The 19,757-nt window shown below is 44.4% G+C and overlaps 3 protein-coding genes and 1 non-coding gene across 9 annotated transcripts; 2 read left to right on the forward strand and 2 right to left on the reverse strand.

The window, feature by feature from the left end:
• The first annotated feature begins 1,481 nt into the window (after window positions 1–1,481).
• Window positions 1,482–8,458, forward strand: LOC117856752 (kinesin-like protein KIN-14C). The gene is made up of 22 exons (XM_034739136.2): window positions 1,482–1,836; window positions 2,225–2,379; window positions 2,461–2,568; window positions 3,241–3,451; window positions 3,877–3,974; window positions 4,063–4,146; window positions 4,252–4,329; window positions 4,410–4,502; window positions 4,587–4,616; window positions 4,803–5,144; window positions 5,225–5,306; window positions 5,412–5,507; window positions 5,596–5,775; window positions 5,865–5,971; window positions 6,060–6,235; window positions 6,366–6,530; window positions 6,613–6,866; window positions 6,955–7,118; window positions 7,497–7,626; window positions 7,729–7,843; window positions 7,945–8,045; window positions 8,195–8,458. Exons 1-22 carry the CDS (start codon window positions 1,797–1,799, stop codon window positions 8,263–8,265), a joined length of 2,880 nt encoding a protein of 959 aa, XP_034595027.1. The 5' UTR covers window positions 1,482–1,796; the 3' UTR covers window positions 8,266–8,458.
• Window positions 8,459–8,835: 377 nt separating this feature from the next.
• TRNAF-GAA (transfer RNA phenylalanine (anticodon GAA)) lies at window positions 8,836–8,908 on the reverse strand. Its single transcript has one exon. It is a non-coding gene; the product is annotated as a tRNA-Phe (tRNA).
• A 1,055-nt stretch (window positions 8,909–9,963) lies between these two features.
• Window positions 9,964–11,624, forward strand: LOC117857056 (uncharacterized). Of its 2 annotated transcripts, XM_072293703.1 has the most exons (3): window positions 9,964–10,554; window positions 10,721–11,072; window positions 11,266–11,517. In XM_072293703.1, exons 1-3 carry the CDS (start codon window positions 10,010–10,012, stop codon window positions 11,515–11,517), a joined length of 1,149 nt encoding a protein of 382 aa, XP_072149804.1. In that variant the 5' UTR covers window positions 9,964–10,009. The 2 variants fall into 2 exon arrangements, with proteins under 2 accessions (XP_072149804.1, XP_034595421.1); XM_034739530.2 differs by having other exon boundaries at window positions 10,721–11,624.
• Window positions 11,155–17,965, reverse strand: LOC117857055 (casein kinase 1-like protein HD16). Of its 5 annotated transcripts, none has more exons than XR_011898199.1 (18): window positions 17,392–17,965; window positions 17,032–17,145; window positions 16,850–16,923; window positions 16,671–16,740; window positions 16,525–16,580; window positions 16,379–16,450; window positions 16,185–16,279; window positions 15,994–16,060; window positions 15,343–15,472; window positions 15,041–15,259; window positions 14,819–14,961; window positions 14,540–14,714; window positions 13,124–13,214; window positions 12,880–13,037; window positions 12,600–12,788; window positions 12,134–12,519; window positions 11,633–11,717; window positions 11,155–11,510 (listed from the first exon to the last, which is right to left on the reverse strand). XR_011898199.1 is itself a non-coding variant. In XM_034739529.2 (16 exons), the coding sequence occupies exons 1-16, from the start codon at window positions 17,707–17,709 to the stop codon at window positions 12,460–12,462; spliced, it is 2,031 nt and encodes a 676-aa protein (XP_034595420.1). In that variant the 5' UTR covers window positions 17,710–17,965; the 3' UTR covers window positions 12,106–12,459. The 5 variants fall into 5 exon arrangements, 1 of the variants encoding a protein (XP_034595420.1); XR_011898198.1 differs by having other exon boundaries at window positions 11,155–11,539; XR_011898197.1 differs by having other exon boundaries at window positions 11,155–11,550.
• Window positions 17,966–19,757: the final 1,792 nt, after the last annotated feature.

Genomic DNA, 19,757 nt, shown 5'->3' on the forward strand with positions numbered 1-19,757 from the left:
GTTGCATTTTCAGCCTAGGTATGCCTAATTTTAAGAGATTCAATTTGTTACTTCCAAATCGCTTGTAACTCAATCATATTGCTACATGAAGCTATGTTGTTGTAGCTTAGCGCCGACCCATTCTATTTTTTTTACATTTGTCCCTTTGTTTTTATATTTTTAGGAAATCTAAAATGTGGTGAAAACAATCTATTCTAACCATTTTTCGCATCTCCTGTTTTTTGTCGGGATACCTTGCTTTTTACTACCTTGGGAAATGGACGGGACTTTAGGCCAGATCAAAATGGCCCGTGGTCTCCCTGCCCAATACATTTTTTTATTGGTTGAACACTAATTCTCATGGTTATTTAGTTTAGTCTTAATGGAAGTGTTATAGGAGTTTCATGAACATTTAATCCCATGTCACGATTTGGCAGGCTATTTATGAGAAAAGATGAGAGGGGAGTTTCATCCCTTAAATCCACTTGGCACAGTTATCAAGTCCCATGAAATCCAATGAAACTTTCACCGAGTATGTTATGGTTTCATGGCATAGCACATTTAGTTATAGGTCAACGCAAAAATTAGATGATTTAGGCTATTTATGAAACTGTGCAATGAAATTATGCACTGAGAGTGACAGTTTCGTTTCATCAAAAACTTAACATGGTACTCTTGATGATAGTGCGATGAAACCATACACTGAGATTGACTTTACATTAACTAGCCACGTACATTATTGTTAAAGCTCCGCCTCTACCTTAGTAGCTCCCTTAATTTCTCTTTTTATACAAGAGTGAGTTTAAGATCGCGAACTACCAAAACCGTGTCGATGGGAGTAGCTGTTTTTGTGTGTACTTTAACTATTTAAGACTTGCTTAATGCTTGCTTCCGAGTTGTGAATTGTGGTTTTCATTATAATTATGTGGTATATTTCGTTTCAAAAATATAATTATGTGGTATATGCATCGATGTTCGGTTTCATTCTTTTTGTTCTAGATTTACTGACGTGTTCCGTTTGTATTAATTTTCTTATCCCTTCCCACGAATCTCATGTTCGTTCTAATTCTTAGCCTTCATTTTCCTTTTTTAAATTAAAATTTGTTTTTTTCTTTCCAACCGTTTCCGTTTCCTAAGCTTTTTTTTTAAATTGAATTTCCTAAGCTTTAGGAGGTACTAGAGATTTGAAGTTATTTCCACCTATCTACTTCGGGTAATTTTATCCATACGGCCCTCTTGGCGTACATTTTCTATTTGGATCTTTAGGCACATAATACGTGTCATTGGCTGATTGGCACAACTGTGTACAGATGAGGTCATGAGGCGCATATCGAACGGTAGATGTGACCTCAACATCCGAAGATCTGATTTCGACCGTGCAAGCCTACAGTTTACTCGCGCTAACGGTAAATTCACGCGAATTTTATGGAAGGGCGGAGGGACAGCACAGTACTGGCACTGTTGCACTGACCACCGGCCTTAACGCACAAGCAAAAACAAAAATCAAAACCCAACTAACCGGAAGACCCAGTGAAGCCGTCCGAAGCGGAGAGGTCACAGGACGACAGGGAAGCTGTTGAGCCTGAGCGCTGCGCAGCACTCCGTCCAGCGCGAGGACGACGACGACGAGGGGAGGGACAGGGAGAGGCCAAGAAAACCCAGACCGAAATCCCCCGAGCTCACGCCGATCCGCCTCCCGCATTGCTTCCAGGCCTCTCGATTCGGCCGGACCCGAGCTGCCCCGCCGGAGGGCTCGATCTGGGCCCAGATCGGCCTGCATTTCGGTCCCGTGCAGGCTCCGGTTCCGGCAGTGAGGGATGGGGAACGTGGACGGCGAGTATGACGAGTTCCATGCAGGTGAGATGCTCGTCGATCTGAGCTTTTCTTTCTTTCTTTTCATCTGTGGGGAATGGTGAATGGTCTAATGCCTTCATTCAAGTTCCGAGCTCAAAGTTCGGATCTTTGAATGTTTCTTGTGTTTAGTATGTGGTCATCATGTGATTTGTTTTTTGAAACGATAAGTTTGGAAGCTAGAATTTGGGCAATCTGCTGCTTTTGATGAGTATTTTGGCTGTACGGTGCGATGCGGTAATTTTCCTTGAGCATTGGTATACGAGGTCAAAAAATGCAATCTTTGTTACCAGTCATGTTGTTTTGAGGCTTTAAATTTGAATTTGCGAACTCAATCTTATGATTTTGTACGTATTTCTCACGATTGCTCCTTGTGGTTATAAACTATTTCTAGCCAATCGGCGTGCTGAGGTGATAGATTGGCTCGGTGGATTGCTACCAGAGTTCGACTTGCCGTTGGATTCTTCAGATGAGGAACTGCGGGAGTACCTCGTCGACGGTGCGGCGCTATGCTACCTCGCCGAGAAACTCATGCCCGGTATTCAGGAGGTGAGTTCACCCAGCTCGGAGATGCTGAACTTCTCGTGCATGTTACTCTTGCTGATCTAAACTTGAGGGCTTTGTTTGCAGGGAATGTGGGGTGGTAATGCATCAGACCAAAGGTCAAATGTGAAGAAATTCCTCTCTGTTGTCGCGGAGATGGGGCTACCAGGATTCAGTGTCAAGGATCTGGAGGAGGTGATGTTACTCCTATAATGTGAAGTAGTTTTCCGGTATACACAGTGATTGCTAGTATGCCTTCCATTCCAATTAAATGGTGCTATCATCTCCTTTTCAAGGTGTTTGCTGATAATGGTTGTTACCATTGTTGGTGTTAGCCCTTCATACCATGTTGGCAATAAGGCCTACTATTTAGGCCTCGCATAGCAATGATGGGTCTATTTCAGTATGAAGATGATCCATTCATAGTTACGCCTACATATGAGTTGTCGCACTGAGCTCGATTATGATTGAATGGAAAGCAGCAATAAGCCAAAAACCTTAGTTGCTGTTGGAAAGGTTGAAAAGTGGTGCACTGTAAGGAATATGTGAACTCAGAGTGGTCTTAGATCTTCCAACTCTGCTTAATAGAGTTCACTCTTAGAATTCTATCAAACCTTTACCAAAATCCATATGAGATTCACCCTTACACTAGACTCAAAAACCCCTTGTAATTTGTGTCATTTCCCAGCTGCTTAATAGAGTTCATAGTTTGATATTTTTTTGGCGCTGGGTGGTATTGACTACTGACTACTGAGGTATCTCTACCTCCTACGTTTTGATTCAGACTTGTTTAACGATTGACAATTGAAAATCTGTGGTTTTGTTCATGTCAGTTTTTGTTAACCCTGATTCATTTGATGATTACAGGGATCAGTGTCTTCTGTAGTGGAGTGTCTCCTGGCTCTAAAGGACAATGTGACTACAGGAATGGGTCAAAACATTTCAAACAATGTTAAGACACCCCTCAGAAGGAGACTAGAGCTTCGAGAATCCGATGGGCCTATAATTTCGGTTGTGACGCCAGGGAAAAGATCTCCCAGGGATCTGAAGTCTCAACAAAGAAGCGTTCTTCATTCAGGTATGCCGTATGCTCATGTGTCGTTTCTTTAGGCATCATCATTTGTGGCAACGAACAGTTTATTTGGTTCTAAAGCTTAGAGCTTAAACAGCAAAACTGCCACTATCCTTGGACTTAACATATTGAAACAGCTTCACCACGAATGACTTTATATGATGGTATTGTTTCATATTCTCCTTAGTTTGTGTATCTTTATACATAAGTTATATTTACAAGTTCAAGTCCTGTTTCTTCCCTTCAATTCTTACTTAAGTGCCTTTCCATGTTTATCCACGGTCATGCTCACCTTTTTTTTAAAAAAACTGGATGTTAATTCCAGTTGCTACATCATGACGGTGCATGCAGTCCGGTCCTTATTACACTAAATCAGCATGAAAAAGAGAACAAAACAAGCCTTAACAGTACATGCACAACTTACTTTGCAGGACAAAAGGTCCATGATGCTTTCCAAATTAAGCGGGGCTCCTACACTGATCTTCCTGCTGCCAAAATTTCAGAGATGATGCATTCAAGTAGTCTAGATGTAAGAATCTTTAGCATCACATCATATCATCATTTCTTTTATTTTTATCTCTGCCCTTCTATTAATTCCTATAACCATCTTTTCTCAGAATGCACCTACTCAATCACTGCTTAGAGTTGTTAATGGCATTTTAGATGAGAGCGTTGAGAGGAAAAGAGGAGAAATACCACATGTAAGTCTGTGTTCAGGGCTTCCAATAACCATATCGCCTGGAATGCCAGTGTTTATTTATAGTCAGTTATTGATGACTAATGTCAATCTATTCTTCTTGTCTCAGCGTGTTGTTTACTTGCTAAGGAATGTAGTTCAAGAGATTGAGCATCGCATTGCTATTCAAGCAGATCACATAAGAAATGTAAGTGTGGCATTTGTTTTGAATTCACCATTTCCTGTCATACAAATTCAACTCCTGAAATGTATCACTTATTTTTGCAGCAAAATAGCATCATAAAGACTCGGGAAGACAAGTACCGTTCAAAAATTAAAGCACTTGAGACATTAGTAAATGGAACAAATGAAGAAAATGAGGTAGCTATCCAATTTCATGGTCTGAAAATTATCACAGGAATCACTACTGCATTTAGATATTGACACATGTGATTCTTTCTTCAGATGACAGTAAATCGGCTTGAGCTAATTGAGGTATTCAAAATATCCTAATCTGTTTCTTTATGTTTCTAATCATGTTACTAGCTTCGATCACTACTTAAAAAAATGAAACAACTGTTGGTTGTATAGATGTTTGGATCACTTATGAGTTATTTTACTACATTTAGTGCCCGTAGTTAGGGTGGACAGATCATAAATTTGTTTGTTTTGGTCTTATAGGTAGAGAAATCAAAAATTGATGAGAAAAGAAAACTAGGCGAACAAGACATGGTTCGGTTGATGCGAGAAAAGGAGAATGCAGAGAATACAATAGCTTCCCTTCAGCAAGAAATACAGATCTTGAGTAGGATGCATGAACAGTACCGTGAGCGAATGGAAACAGAAGCAAGACAGATGGAGGAACACTTGACTATGAGAATTAAGGAGGCTGAGTTTCTTCTAATGCAATCAAAAAGGAAAGTTGAAGAGATCGAGTCTGCTTCCCAACTGAAATCTCAACTTTGGAGCAGGAAGGCAAACATTTTTCAGACTTTTATGGATAATCAAAAAATCTCCATTAAGGTTGTGTTATCTTTCTATATCAATTTTCCGTTGTCTTTAGTTTATTTATGTTACTCACTTACATTATTCAACTATGTTAGGACATAAGGCTATCATCTCAGTCAATTAAGCAGGAAATATTTGCCCTTCAAATGAAATGGAGGGACGAAATATGTAACATTGGTATGTGGGTATTCATGATTTGTATAGTGGCATTGTTGTACACATATGTTTGCTGTTTTACTGATACTTTATTTTGCCTGATCTTAACTTGCCAAACTTGTTTAGGAAATGATCTAAAAGGCTTAGTAGATGCTGCCGACAATTACCATAAGGTTCTTGCTGAAAATCAGAAGCTATTTAACGAAGTACAGGAACTAAAAGGTATTTTCCTGCACAACAATATGTTTGCACTAGTGCACATTTTATTTCTGTTTAACATGTTCCTTTCCACTCTAATATTTATTGTCAGGTAATATCCGAGTTTATTGCCGTGTCAGACCATTTCTTCCTGGTCAAGATGGGAAAACAACTACAGTTGATTATATTGGTGAAAATGGTGAGGTTTTCATCACAAACCCCTTCAAGCAAGGGAAGGATGGGTGTCGAATGTTCAAGTTTAACAAGGTGTTTAATACACGTGCTTCTCAAGGTATATCTTAAGTATGCTAGTGGTGCAATCTGAAGTTAAAAGGTGTATCACTCATTATTGCTCACCATTTTTTCTTACGTAACTTGCAGCTGAAGTATTCTCTGACATCCAGCCATTGATCAGATCAGTTCTTGATGGGTTTAATGTGTGCATTTTTGCCTATGGTCAAACCGGTTCAGGAAAGACTTACACAATGGTAGGAAATCAAGATTCAAGATAAGAAAGTTGAATTGATACTATTCTTGGGGATATTACTAATTGGTGCTTGGCATCATTTTTCTTAGAGTGGACCAGGCACATCGAAAGAAGATTGGGGTGTTAATTATCGAGCTTTAAATGACTTGTTCGAAATCTCTCTAAGTAGAAGGAACGCTTTCTCATATGAAGTTGGAGTCCAAATGGTTGAGATTTACAATGAACAAGTGCGGGATCTTCTATCAAATAATATTGCACAAAAAAGATATCCTTTCCCCATTAAAAATATGTTTACTTTCTACCCCATTTGTTTTTAAATCTCATGGCTACATTTTTAGTATTCATACTGGCAGACATGCATAGGAAAAAAATTGTTATTCTTGACATAAAGAAACGCTCGGAATTTGGAATACTTCTCAGCCGAATGGACTTGTCGTCCCTGATGCGAGCTTACATCCAGTCAAATCAACATCAGATGTGCTAGACTTAATGGAAATTGGACAAACCAATAGAGCAGTTGGATCAACAGCTCTAAATGAAAGGAGCAGTCGGTCTCACAGGTTTATACCATTTACTTGTTAATAAACTCAAACCCCTAAAATTCTTGCAACATAATGTTCTGAAAACTATTGTTGCATGCAGCATTCTAACAGTGCATGTTAGAGGGCTGGATTTGAAGAATGGATCTACTTCCCGAGGATGTCTACATTTGATCGATCTTGCTGGGAGTGAAAGAGTTGAGCGATCTGAAGCAATTGGAGACAGATTAAAAGAAGCACAATATATAAACAAATCTCTGTCTGCTCTTGGTGATGTGATTTTTGCTTTGGCACAGAAAAATGCCCATGTTCCATACAGAAACAGCAAGCTGACTCAAGTTCTACAGAGCTCTTTAGGTAATATATATGTGGGCTAACATGTAGTTCTTGTTACTTTTTGTATGTGGGAAATTACTTATCATAATTCTTTTCTATTTTCGTGCAGGTGGACAAGCAAAGACACTGATGTTTGTTCAAATAAATCCAGATACCGAATCATATTCAGAAACAATGAGCACTTTAAAGTTTGCTGAAAGGGTTTCTGGAGTAGAGTTAGGTGCTGCAAGAAGTAACAAAGAGGGCAAAGATATAAAAGAGCTGCTAGAACAGGTTTTTACAACTCTATCTGACTCTCATAGATCCGGATAATTTGTGTTTCACTAGTTTAACACTAATAAGCAAGCTTTATACAAACATTACTTGAGCTTTAAACACTAGTAAGCTTCATATTAACCTACAGTGATCAGTTTCAAGGGGTATGCTTTCTCCTGATATCACCAAAAAATAAATTTTAAATTGGAGAAAAAGAAAGTCTATTTGTTGAGCCTTATAGTAATTATTAGTAAATGTATTGTTACAGTATAATAGTATTAAATTTCCCAAAAAAGTGTATTCCTATTGATAATAGTTGTTGCTATAGTTATAATAGCTTCTGCATCTGCCCTTGGTTATCTCGATTTCAGAATTGTCCATCATTCTTGTGTCCAGGTTTCATATCTGAAAGACACAGTATCACGGAAAGATATGGAAATCGAGCAACTCCTGAAGGACAAATCCAAATCTCCAAGTTCATCAACGGATAGAAATGACAGTAGCCAACAGATCCGGCGATTATCAGGTAATGGATCGCTCAGGTCTTGTTACAGAATTTCTTCATGCCCTCAAAACTATGCAGTAGTCAATGGAATCAGTAATGGACACACTTCACCCACTGGTACAGGGGCTGCGGGGTCAGGTGAAGCTGAATGTGAAGATAATGTGTCTGATGACGGCTGCTCAGTAGCAGGAACCGAGTATTCTGTTGGCGGTGCTTCAGAGGCAGCAGCAGAACAGATGTATGTTGTAACTGTGGCCTTCTAATTTCGACATCTCTCATCCTTACCACTATTCTTTCAATAACAAATCCAGATACTTACACTATGTCCTACAATTACAGGCAGAAGGCCCCATCAAGGATAGCCAGGCTGTTCCTGACAAAGAATGGGCAGCCAGGAAACTCCAAACCAAAACCAAGGGAGTCTGCTCTAAAACCTCCAGGTACAATACAAACGCGAATCGCTTGCATGCTTTACCTGGTATCAATCAAATCCTCCATTAGCTGATCCACTCTGCAAGTATCTAGAAATGGCATCCCAACACATGATACGTTCCCATGATACTGATGCAAACTCGTGTTCGTTAACCAGGTCGCACTAAATCTACGGGAAGCCAGGTGACTGGAGGAGGATCTTCAGTAAAACCCCCCAAAAGGCGGTAGAGAGATAAGATCCCAGCATTGTGCTGGGAAGCCAGTGTCATGCGTCTGTAATATGACGCAGACAGATTGTGCTGAACTCGTGTGGTTTTGTTGTAGGGTATGTGTGTCGCTGTACCGGGTTCGCCTGTCGACATTCTACTGAGTAATGATAATGGGCATTCAGCCGATTATAGGCTGGCCATTTGATGGGAAATGCTGAAATGGTGTTGCCCTGCGCGTGCAGCGGCTAGCAGGCGCTGGGGCGGGGCGCTGGGTTGTGAATTGTGTGGGTTCAGGTGCCCTAAAAAAAAGGAAAAAGGATTGTGTGGGTTCAAGACTTCAGGCGCTTCGCCAGACACCCAATCTCTCATTCTGCTTCGCTATAGGTGAAACCCTTTGCCGACGACAAAGATAGGAGCACGGAATTCGTGATATTCATTCATTCATAAAAGGATGAACCTTAATGTGCAACCCATTCCAATTTCCAAAGATTAAAAAAGACTAAATGAGTAATTAACAATAGCAGTGCCATTCATAAAAGGATGAACCTTAAAAATGTGCAACCTAATGAGCAGTTACCAACAATAACAGTGCGGTGAGCGTGGATCGAACACGCGACCTTCAGATCTTCAGTCTGACGCTCTCCCAACTGAGCTATCCCCGCTCTTTTGTAAACTTGGCAGAAAAGTTAAATTAATTAGTAACTTCTTTAGCTGCAAAAATATCAAGGTTTAAGTATTTATGCGAATCTAGCGGCACGCGTCGTCAATACGTGCCGCTGTTACCGTCGCCTCGTGCATAGAAACTTATGTGCGCCCTCTTGTTGCTGTTTTTTAACGGAGCTATGTCTTATGTCTTTCAATTAAGAAGGAAAAGGAAATTTTAAGCTACAACGGCTCCTAGGCTGTAAACCTGCAATATGTAGCTAAGGATTGGTTCTGCCATCTGACAGCCCTGACACCATGATTGCAATTACACCTCTTATAGGTTTTGAATACCTTTTGAGAGTAAATTAAAGAGGACACCACCCTGACGTTGCAAAGAGGCAAAGAGGATTGGAGAGACACCGATGTTAGATCGAGGAAAACGAGAAGATGGTTCCTCTTAATCCCACTGCCAAAGCGAGAACGAATAAACAAAGTAAAATGCACGTACAGAAGGACGCTAGATCATCAAACCGGTCAAAGCATGCAGCCCAACGAGAACAAAAGCACTTTAGTGTTCCAGAACATCTTCAACGGAACGCACAAACGTAACGATATTCAGATGGTACACAGATACAGTTCGATCGACCCCCTGGCACAATGATGCGGCATCAAGCCCACCCCCTCCTCTTTCGAGCTGTCATCTGCCGACGGCCTTCCCCCTTGTGGCCTTGTCCCTCTTTACCACACAAAGAAAGCTCACCAAAGAAGCTCAGGGAGCCCCACTTCTCCATGCCCATTTTGATCCATCCTTAGCAAAACCCACACCCTCGTGTCCCTACGATAACATTGAGGGTTTGTTTGGATAACAGTGAATTAGAGTGGAATGGGAGAGATATGGGAGGGATTGGAGGGGAAATTAGTTCATTTTAGACTCAATCCCCTTCATTCCACTCTAATACCCTTCCATCCAAACAAACCCTGAGGAACCAAACGCACTACAAACTGGTAGAATTTTGGCACCTCTTGCGTTCGAGCTCAGCCATATGTTAGTATATATATATATAACCTGCTTGAGCACCATGAACTAGCCCAGGCAGAACATACTGCCACTGCCACAGATGGATACCGCGTCCTTCGTCACCTACCTCCAGAGGCCCCGGGAGCTGCCGGTGCCGGAGTTCCGGGCGCCGCCGCCGTCCCCGGTCACTGGCGTCCTCACGGGCAGCAGCTCGGGGTCGTCCGGGTACGGGGATGACGACGAGATCGGTAGGTTCCTGCGCTGCTCCGCCAGGGTCCCGGTGCTGCGGCTGCCGGAGAGGCCCGGCCCTCGGAGGAACAAGAAGAAGCAGGCGGCGTGGGCGCCGCCCGTCATCGACATGCGCGTGCTGGACTCACCGCCGCCGGTGGATGGAGGCGCGCCGGCGTTGGAGGCGCTGAGGTCGGCGGCCGTCGCGTTTGGCTGCTTCCAGGTGGTCGGCCACGGGGTCGACGCAGGTTTGGCCTTGGCAGCGTTACGTGCTGCTACGGCGAGGGAAGGATCGCCACCATCGGAGGGTGGTGGTGGAGGAGACGAGGATAGCGAGGAGCTGTGGTGGCCGCCCGGCGAAGGAGACCGAGAAATGGCGGGAAATCGGCCGTCGCGAAATGGTGCTAGGCAAACCAGGTATGAACTCTGGGCCTCTGGCAAACTGAGAACTGTCGCGAGACTGACCGCACCGTGCAAGTGACCCAAAAAGGCTAGGATGATTTGAACAAACTTGCGCAAATTCTGAGTCGATTTGAAAATTTTGGATGGCATGCATCCAATCCTTGATTCTGACTCTGCGCAGGAACACAGCAGATGACTTGTTCGCTCAGCTCGAGCAAGCCTCAACCAAGCTCCTGCACGCCTTGCGACAAGGTAACGAAGCTGCCGATGCCGCCGAGCCAATGGCGAAAGCTGACGCAAACGGCTCGCTTCTCTGCATCCGCAAACACCAACGCGATGGCAGCAGCGCGTCCGGCCCGGTCAGCCAAGACGACGTCCTGCGGATGCTGGTACGGAGCTCGCGATGCTCGCGCGCCCTCGCCCTCCACCTCTGCTCCGGCGCCTCGGGGTTCCACGTCTTCTCCCGGCGAGGCTGGTCGAGGTTCCGGCCCGTCGACGGCGCCGTCGTGGTCACCATCGGGGACCAACTCCAGGTGACAAATGCATCTTTGTCAAGGGCAGTTTCAAATGAAAACTGGAAAGTAGAAATTGCGAAAGCAGTCGGGCAAAAGGACGGCCACCAAACTGTGTTGACTTCATTATTCACAGGCACATTGCCGTCACCGGTATCAATATTCATCATGATTCAGGCTGCGTTACTCACCTGTTTCGTTTCCATGTACGCAGACATGGAGCGGAGGGCTCTACAGGAGCGTGTCTGGGAAACCGGCTTACAGCAACGACGATCTCCAAGGAGACGGCAGCGACGGCGCCGTCACGGCAGAGTTCTTCCTTTCCTGCTCTTCAGTCAGCGCGGCAAAGGACGCCCTGAACGTGGACGCCGGCAAGGTCTTCGCGCTGAATATGCAGATCATGGTAGCAGCTTGCCTTGTGCTGATTTACCATTTCTTCTCCTCATGCTTGTACGCGATCTGGTAACAGTAACAGGCAAACAGCACAGCTTGTTTGCCACTGTTAGTCGGCTAAAATGTCAGGAGAAAAGTACCAACCAAATTCAGTTTCAGTTATCGAAAGGAAAGTGTTAATCATATACCAAAGATCTCTAAATCACCACAGGCGTTGCAATCGGCACTCTGCTACAGCAAGTTTCCATGCACTGACTCCAAATATCCAATAACCTAAAATCAACAGCCCTGACCACATATGCTAGTGCTTTAATCAGACGTCTCATCCAATCATCCATATATGCAGGGTAACGAGTGCTATCCAACATTAGACAAAAATAGAAAGTAATACAGGGAGCTGCATCCAGGGTTCTAAAATTGCCCTTTTCAAGTTTTCAGTAACAAAATATGAAGCCCAATTTTCTTTTAAATAGTTCCAAAGGCTCAGCTTCAAAGAACTTCTATCGGAGAGCACAGGTACACAACAGACATAATTGAGAGCTCAAGTGGCAGACTCTTACCAAGTTACCAGGGTCCTTTCTTGTCGCACCAGATTTTTCAGTTACCCGGCAGTAATCATGTAGCAAAGCATGAGAAATTAGAAAGATATCACCGGCCAAAATGGCAAAAGGCAAACATGATAACTATACCTCATGATAAGAGTATGGCAGGAACCTTTTGAGGACCTGACACAACTACACCGGGGATTCAATCATACTGGTCAGGTGTACATATCTGGCAAAGCCTAATAGTCCACTAAATTAACGATTAACACGAACTAAAAAACAATTGACTACTGTACACGCTATTCTATAATCAGGAACGATGAGCAGACACCTTCTCAACACAACAGCCAGGGTAGCATTGAGTCGCCTTCAGAATTAGCACGTAGGAGCTGCTACAATGAGCTACCTAGACCAGAAGATGACGCTGACAGGACTCCGCACAAAGTGGCTCCAAACCACATGAAAGATTGCTAGGATACAGTACGCCCATAGCATACTGATGCTAGGTAGAGATTCTTGGACCATTTCTCCTGCAACAAAACAAGAGTACAGTTTGTCAGAACCAATGGAGAGTTGCAATTACTGAATGAGATACAGGATGCTCATTAACCTTAACATGTTGACTAGGGAATGCAGATGTCCTCAATGTCTCTTGGGTTTCATCAGTAGGCCGCCTCCTTGGCACACTTAAAACAAATGCAGCCTGATCCCAAGTTGCAGCAGTCGCGGTTATCCGGTAACCATTGTCCCACCTCTTATGAATTCCCTCACTGGGATACAAGAAGTCCAGTTCAACAACCTAAAAATTAAATGCACACAAACAAATATATTACAAGTGTAAAAAGAAATGCAAAGGAAGAGGACAGTTGGAGTGGGAAAAAAACTGCTACCTGATCAGAAAATCCTGCATTACGAGACATGACAACTGCCCACCTACTTCCAGCAGTTGCCATGGAAGTAACATAGAAACCATCTCGCCACTTCTTGTTTATCCATTTGTAGGGGAAAGTATCACTAACTTTGTAGGACTGCTGTGTATATGCTGTGCCTGGATAGATTTACCACATAGTCAAAAGAATGTTTCCGCAGTAAGACAGAAAGGGGCATTACTACTGCAGGCTTTAGCTACTTTACCTTTAGACATCACTACTAGGGAGCTGCCATTGTTTGCTCCAGCAAGTGCAGTTATATAGTAGTTCCTCTCCCATTGGTCCATTATCCATTCCTTCATATCAAAATAAATCAACCATCAGATTTTGCAATGGAGAGAACAGTTTACTTAGTACCTTATCTGACAAATAAGTGGTTATTTTGTAAAGAGTAAAGTCCATTTTTGACCATTGAATTATCACTGGCATTTGGTTTTGGCCATTAAACTCAAAAACCAGGAATCTTCGACCACCCATCTAACAAAACCATTCATATTTAACCATCGAGCTGTTTTAGTTGGTGGTTTTGATGATGTGGACTACATGTGGCAGTGGGACCTACATGTCAGTTTCATCTTCTTCCTCCCTTCCCCTCTCTCCCTCACCCAAATCCACCACCCGGGCCACCCAATTCACCGGCAGTTGGCCATCCCTTTGGAGCGAGGAGTGACTGAGCAAGAGGAGCGCCAACGTCCTCGTCAGCTCCAAGTCCCTGCTTCCGATCCACCTAGCGTGGGACACGAGAGCGTGCACCTTTATGCCACGGCCGGCGGCCTCCGCTGCCGTCCCCAACTGCCCACCCACCATATCTCGGCGCCACCTCCTGCCTACTGCCTGTTCCTGCTCCTCTCGTCAAACAAGCAAGCTAGCAGCAGCGAGCGAGCACCAAATCCACAAACTCTCTCCCTCTCTCTCCCCCTCCCTCCCTCCCCCCTGTCTCTCTCTTCTCCCATTGATCTGAGCAAAGCAACTGGCCAACTGCAGATGGGGTTCCAAGCCAAACTAAGCACCAGCCACTCTCTCTCTCTCTCTCTCCCCATTGATTCAAGCTGCAGCTTAATCCCCACCACCACCACTTGCTTCACGCACACATGCTCTCCTTTGCGGCGGCGGCAGTACGGTCGCAGAGGCCCTGCGAGGGGCTGTGGAGGTGCGGCTGGGCCAACCGCGGGGGGCCATCTGCTTTTGCGCCGCCAGCCATGGCTGTGCAGAGGCCGGGCGGCAGCGGCTCGTGAGTGCAGGCAAATTGAGAAAGGGCGGGCAAACTGCGCAGGAGGCAGACTGAGAGAGGAAAGGGCAATGCAAAGAGATGGCCGGCTGCCGAAGAATTGGGTGGTCCGGGTGGTGGATTTGGGTGAGGGAGAGAGGGGGAGGAAGGAGGAAGAAGATGGAGCTGACATGTGGGTCCCACTGCCACATGTCATCCACGTTATCGAAACCACCAACTAAAACAGTCTGATGGTCAAATATGAATGGTTTTGTTAGTTGGGTGGTCGAAGATTCCTAGTTTTTGAGTTTCATGACCAAAACCAAACGTAAGCAATAATTCAATGGTTAAAAATGGACTTTACTCTTTTGTAAAACTTTCAAGCTAGAATGAAACAAGGTGCAGGTCACTCACTTTGTGAAGGAAATGTGGCGTAAGCTCATAAACTTGAGAAGTGAAACCAGTACCAGCATCCATGATTAGAGCCCAGAGATTGGAGCAAGATGTTATGCAACTGATATAGAGGCCATCTTCATTCCCTTTTTCAATATGCTGTACAAGCCTTGAATCTGCAACGTTGTAATGGTACCTGCAATACTCAGAGTGGATATTTTCCATTACTTTTGCTCATCCATACGACACATGATTAATGTTAACCATTAAATAAATTTTGGGCCTTGTAAGAGAGTGTACCTTTGTTTCATAGGCCGCCTGGCATTATAAACACTTATCCACTGTGTTGCGGGCATTCCCATCCTGATCTTCTTCTTTGGTTGTTCATCTGCCTCTTCCTCTATCAATAAGCGGCCTCGCTTCTGGCCAACTTGATGTATAAGCTTTAGAGAAGTTCCAAACAAGATTAGATGCAATCGAAGTAATGTTTTTTGAAATGACAGATGCAAAACATGAGCTTACCTTCTGAGCACCATCAGTGTTAATTGGTCTGATATCTGGATTTGGACCCACTACACTATCAAAAAGTGACACACACTTTGCATAGTTTGGTTCCTCGTCAAACTTTAAGTTGACCACATACTCTACAAACTCCCTGAAGGGTTGCGGGCAGAAGCAACAGAGAGATTCTGGAGAGGTGGCCATTTTCTTCTTGCAGACAAGGAAGCCTTTGTTTTCACCCTGGAGATGCAAAAGAAACATCAGGTACACATGTACATCACTGAAAATATATACAATTGGACTGAAGGGGTCCAACAGTTTACCTGATAACCTTGCCAAGGTAGACGTCCTCGTAGAAGAAAGACTAGTGTATATGCTAGAGATTCTAAATCATCCCTCCTGCTACCTATTCTTCCAAGATGTGCATGAACACTAGCATAGCGAACTGTTCCCCTGAAATAGCAGCAGTAACATAACAATAAGACTGGCATATCCCTTCAGTTGATCCAGATATACGTAACAACGAGAGACGTAAGCACCACAGAGTTTACTGGTTATTGTGACAGGATGTTTTATTTGGCATTTCACAATAGACTAAAATGAATGATTCCATGTCTGGTGACTACACGGTTATTAACAGGCATGCCAATCAGGACCTTTTGGTCAGTAGCGACTGGGATAGATGAATTCATTCTGGTGGTGCTGTTGAATAAGAGTAAAAACTGTAGTGATTCTATAAGGTTAAACAAAAATGCACGGATGCATGCGCGGAGAGAATACAAAATGGGAATACAATAATGGTTGACTGAAAACCAATACAAGGGTGGTCATTTTCTGGTGTAATGGCGCTAGATCCAGGATTTTCGGGAAACGGCAAACCATAACCGGACAGGAAATGCGACAGTATAATCGACGTCATCATTTAAGTGCTAGGGTCAACGTAAGTGATGTTATCATAAAGGTTTAATTGTCACCTGAAAACATCAGGTCGCTGATCGTAATCAACATGGAGTCCTGTCGAACTGTCCTTCCACTTAGTAGCTGCCATCAGAAGATAAAAGAATACTAAATTATTCACACTCCTATCTGTTGTCTACATTATAACAGCTCAATTCACAACATTGTCAAGCTGTTGGCTGATCAATAAACAAGAAATTGACTTTACCTAATCCAAGATCGACAAGGAAGAGCTTCTTTTCTTCAGGTGTCCCAGGAGTCCCTAGCAAGAAATTTTCTGGTTTGACATCCCCATGAACATACCTGAAATCGCAAACATTTTTTAGTAAAACTTTGCCAGACGAGGAAACTAATTCCTGGAGAATAAGGAGCTACAAGGAAAGAATAATTAGTGGTGCCAACCCTTTTGAATGCATTTTCTCAAGTATGGAGATAGCTTCAATAGCGATACAAGCAACCATCTCGACTGACATTCTGCGTAACAAATGAATGGTGTTATAGGTAACCTAAAAGTCAACAACAATGGTTGACTCAAAACTACAACTCACGTGTGAGAGTTATTATTCCAGACATCCCACAGACTGGGTCCAAGCATATCCATGACCTGCACTTTTTAAGACCAAGTTAACTAGCATCTAGAAATGATCAGAAAGAAAGAAGTTGATACTCTAAGGATCCAGACAAAGTGTCATACCATAACATAGTAGTCCCCTTGGCGTCCTTTGTAGTGGACTCGAGGAACCCCATGAATGCCACCAACGGCACTAAACATGCAATAGCCATGAAAGCTGATCAGCTACCTGTGCCTTAAGTGAATCCAAGAAAGCCTTACACCTTCTTGCACCCAAAACATAAGATCATAGATTCACTTACTTGTAGACTGCCCACTCGTAAGGAGGGGCATGGTTACATCCTTTACTGGTCCTATGCTCAAACTTCAACGCCACCTAGGACAGAAAAGAAGTCAGTTTAATCACAGTGCTAATACAACCCATTACCCATGATGCAAGCTTCCCAAATCAATAGGTAGAAAAGGAAAAAAAATCCTCTATTACCTCAACTGCACCTGGACCAGTAGGTGACATGCGATGGCCAACATAGACTTGGCCAAAACCTCCTTTCCCAAGCTTTCTGTCGACTCTATACTTTGGTGAATTGCCCACCTGGACCTGTATTTATAGAACAGACAGGCAAAGATTAAACCAAAATCATTAGGAAGTCGAACAATTGGAAGCAAACTACAAGGTGACGCCCAGGAAAAGCATAAAACAGATTGCCCACTCCAACGGATGCTTTACCAGCTGAAACAAAAATTCATTTCTCGGGAATCATCTACGGTGATTCGGTGAACCATCTCAGAGCTCAACAGAATCCACGCGCAGCAGGCATAATTAGACATCGTACAAACAACTCACCATGTCGGGGACCGGAGGGCTGCCCTCGTCATCTGCTATCAGCTTGTCGGCGCTACGCGCCGCGCTGTCCGGGTCGTCCATCCCACGCTCCCCCTCGTCTCCGTCGCCGCCGCCTTCCCCCGCGACGACCTCCGCGGGCCTGATCTCCTCCCGCTCCCTCTCCTCCGCCCTCGCGGCGGCCCTCGTCGCCCTCCGCCTCGTCTCTGCCGGCGGTGGCGCCGGTGCCGGTGCTGCCGCCTCCGGAGCTTCCGCCGCCGCCTCCGGTGGACTCCCCTGCGCCTCTCGGGCCCTTCGCGCCGCGCTACGCAGCACAGGCATCCTCAGCCATGGAGCCCCATGGCCCCGCCTCCGCCTCCCCCACCACCTCCTCCTGAGATTCCGCCGCCGATCTCGGGGAGAAGCTCCGAAGCTGAGAAGGGGGAAACCGACGCTGCGGCGCGCGGTGGCTGGCACCGCGACCGGGACGCTGGCTAGGGTTCGGGTTGGTGTGGGGCAGATGTGATGTGATGGGGATGGGGAATGGGGGTGGAGGCGGGGGCGGGGACGGGCGGTGGTGCTGCTGCTGATGTAACACCGGCTGCTGGAGACGCGAGAGGGGGAGTGAGTTCGTTATGAGAAAGGATTTGCCACTGTTGTGTGCGCTGCGCGACCGCTTGTATCATCGTCTGGCATCACCGCATCAGTCCGTGTGCGGAAACACGGAGGTCGTGATGAGAAGCGACGGCGTGATGGGCTGCCATTTGCTCCGAGAACGCCAGAAGCTACACCGAAAGGTTTGCAAGCTAGGCTCCTCCTGTTTATCCGTCACATGAGAAACAATGGCAGTTCATCATGAAGACATGAGAGTAGCAATAAATAAAACGTCACACAAACTTCTATCAATTAGTGCTGTTTGTCAAGGAATGGAACATAAAAGGGAAAGATGAGTGCACTTTTCTTCACTACTGGCAATGGTTGGAAATTTGTTATTACGAACGGGAGGTGTTGAAAGGCACTAGAGATGATGTTAGCTAGAGAAGATATGATTCTAGAAGGACGTTGATCAATGGAAGGGATACAAAAGTCATAAAATGACAATAGTAATTTTTTTAATGCAGTCCATATTCCACGTCATCATCAAGTAGGACTTTTGATTAATCACCAACATACATCAGGATTTAGTCGCTACATTAACATTGAATGGTACATCCAATTTTGTCGCTACGTCAGGATTTTATCGTAAACGACAAAGTGATATGAAAGCTATTTAGTTCGCAATAGATGTTTGTGCATGAGTGATGGGATAAAAAATGACAAAAGAGACAAGATCAACATGCAATAATGTGTTTACAATATTCACAACATCTCCAAGTCGGATTGTGATTAGTCATCATCAATAACTATATATACGTCCGACTTCACCATCCGCATGTGGTGCTGAAGATGGCGTCGTAAAATAATATTAAATTGTATTAGATATTTGCGTACAAGCAATGTAACAAAAAGTAATAAAAGTAACAGCAATTTACAACTTTTAATATAATAAAAAACAATGAGTAGGTTACTACTAGAAAAGCAATGAACATGCTGGATCAACATAATGGCTTGTCTAGCAGTATCTCAAATAGTCACAGAATCATACGCAACAATATGATCATAATTAATAGCACCACACCTCTAAACATTAGAAGGATTGCACCTTCGGTCCAAGTTTTCAGGATAAGCATGTGAAGTTCAAGTACCAGTGGGAGCATAGCAAAATGTCGATATACTCCATCCGTCTTAAATTACTATTCATTTTAACTTTTTTAGGTACATAACTTTTGCCACGTATAGATATAATATATATCTAAGCTATGCATCTAGGAAAAATCAAAATGAACAATATTTTGGAACGGAGGGAGTAGGTTACTATTTGTTATTTGTGGCAAACTCTCGTGTACGCACAGCAGGAGCAGATTCCAAGGAATTCCGTTTTTCTTCTTTTCCAATGCCGCCTGTTTCCCCGAGCGGGGTCTGCTGGTGCTGGGAGTTCCGAAATTTTGGATTACTGACACAAGCGCAGCGCGACCCGCGCGGCGGATTGTTTCCGCCGCCTCGGCGTATTCATTTCCTTTTGCGCCCTGCTTCGCGCGGTCACCGAAGGACGCGCCCGCCACCGCGCGCGCCGCGATGGCGCGCCGCCGACGGATGGGCTTATTTGGGAGCGCGAATCGGAAAAGGGGCAGGCAGGAAACGGCCTCCTTCTACTACTTCTACCGCTGGATGGATGCCATCCCGTCCCGTGCTACTAGCGACGACGACGACCGTCTGCCCTGGTCGTCCAAACCACCTCTGCCCACGTCCTAACCCAAGTCCCAAGCTGTAGTGGTGTCACTAGCCACACT

The sequence above is a fragment of the Setaria viridis genome, chromosome 5 (assembly GCF_005286985.2).
Source record: "Setaria viridis chromosome 5, Setaria_viridis_v4.0, whole genome shotgun sequence".
In the NCBI taxonomy this organism is placed as follows: Eukaryota; Viridiplantae; Streptophyta; class Magnoliopsida; order Poales; family Poaceae; genus Setaria; species Setaria viridis.

Coding starts and splice junctions, on each gene's coding strand:
- LOC117857055 (XM_034739529.2), bottom strand. CDS start 17,709: ATGCCTGTGCTGCGTAGCGCGGCGCGAAGGGCCCGAGAGGCGCAGGGG. Junction 14,715..14,818: donor AGGCGGCCTATGAAACAAAG/GTACACTCTCTT, acceptor TGAGTATTGCAG/GTACCATTACAACGTTGCAG. Junction 12,520..12,599: donor TCCCTAGTCAACATGTTAAG/GTTAATGAGCAT, acceptor GTTTTGTTGCAG/GAGAAATGGTCCAAGAATCT.
- LOC117857056 (XM_034739530.2), top strand. CDS start 10,010: ATGGATACCGCGTCCTTCGTCACCTACCTCCAGAGGCCCCGGGAGCTG. Junction 10,555..10,720: donor AATGGTGCTAGGCAAACCAG/GTATGAACTCTG, acceptor GACTCTGCGCAG/GAACACAGCAGATGACTTGT.
- LOC117856752 (XM_034739136.2), top strand. CDS start 1,797: ATGGGGAACGTGGACGGCGAGTATGACGAGTTCCATGCAG. Junction 4,330..4,409: donor AAGCAGATCACATAAGAAAT/GTAAGTGTGGCA, acceptor TTATTTTTGCAG/CAAAATAGCATCATAAAGAC. Junction 4,503..4,586: donor GAACAAATGAAGAAAATGAG/GTAGCTATCCAA, acceptor TTCTTTCTTCAG/ATGACAGTAAATCGGCTTGA.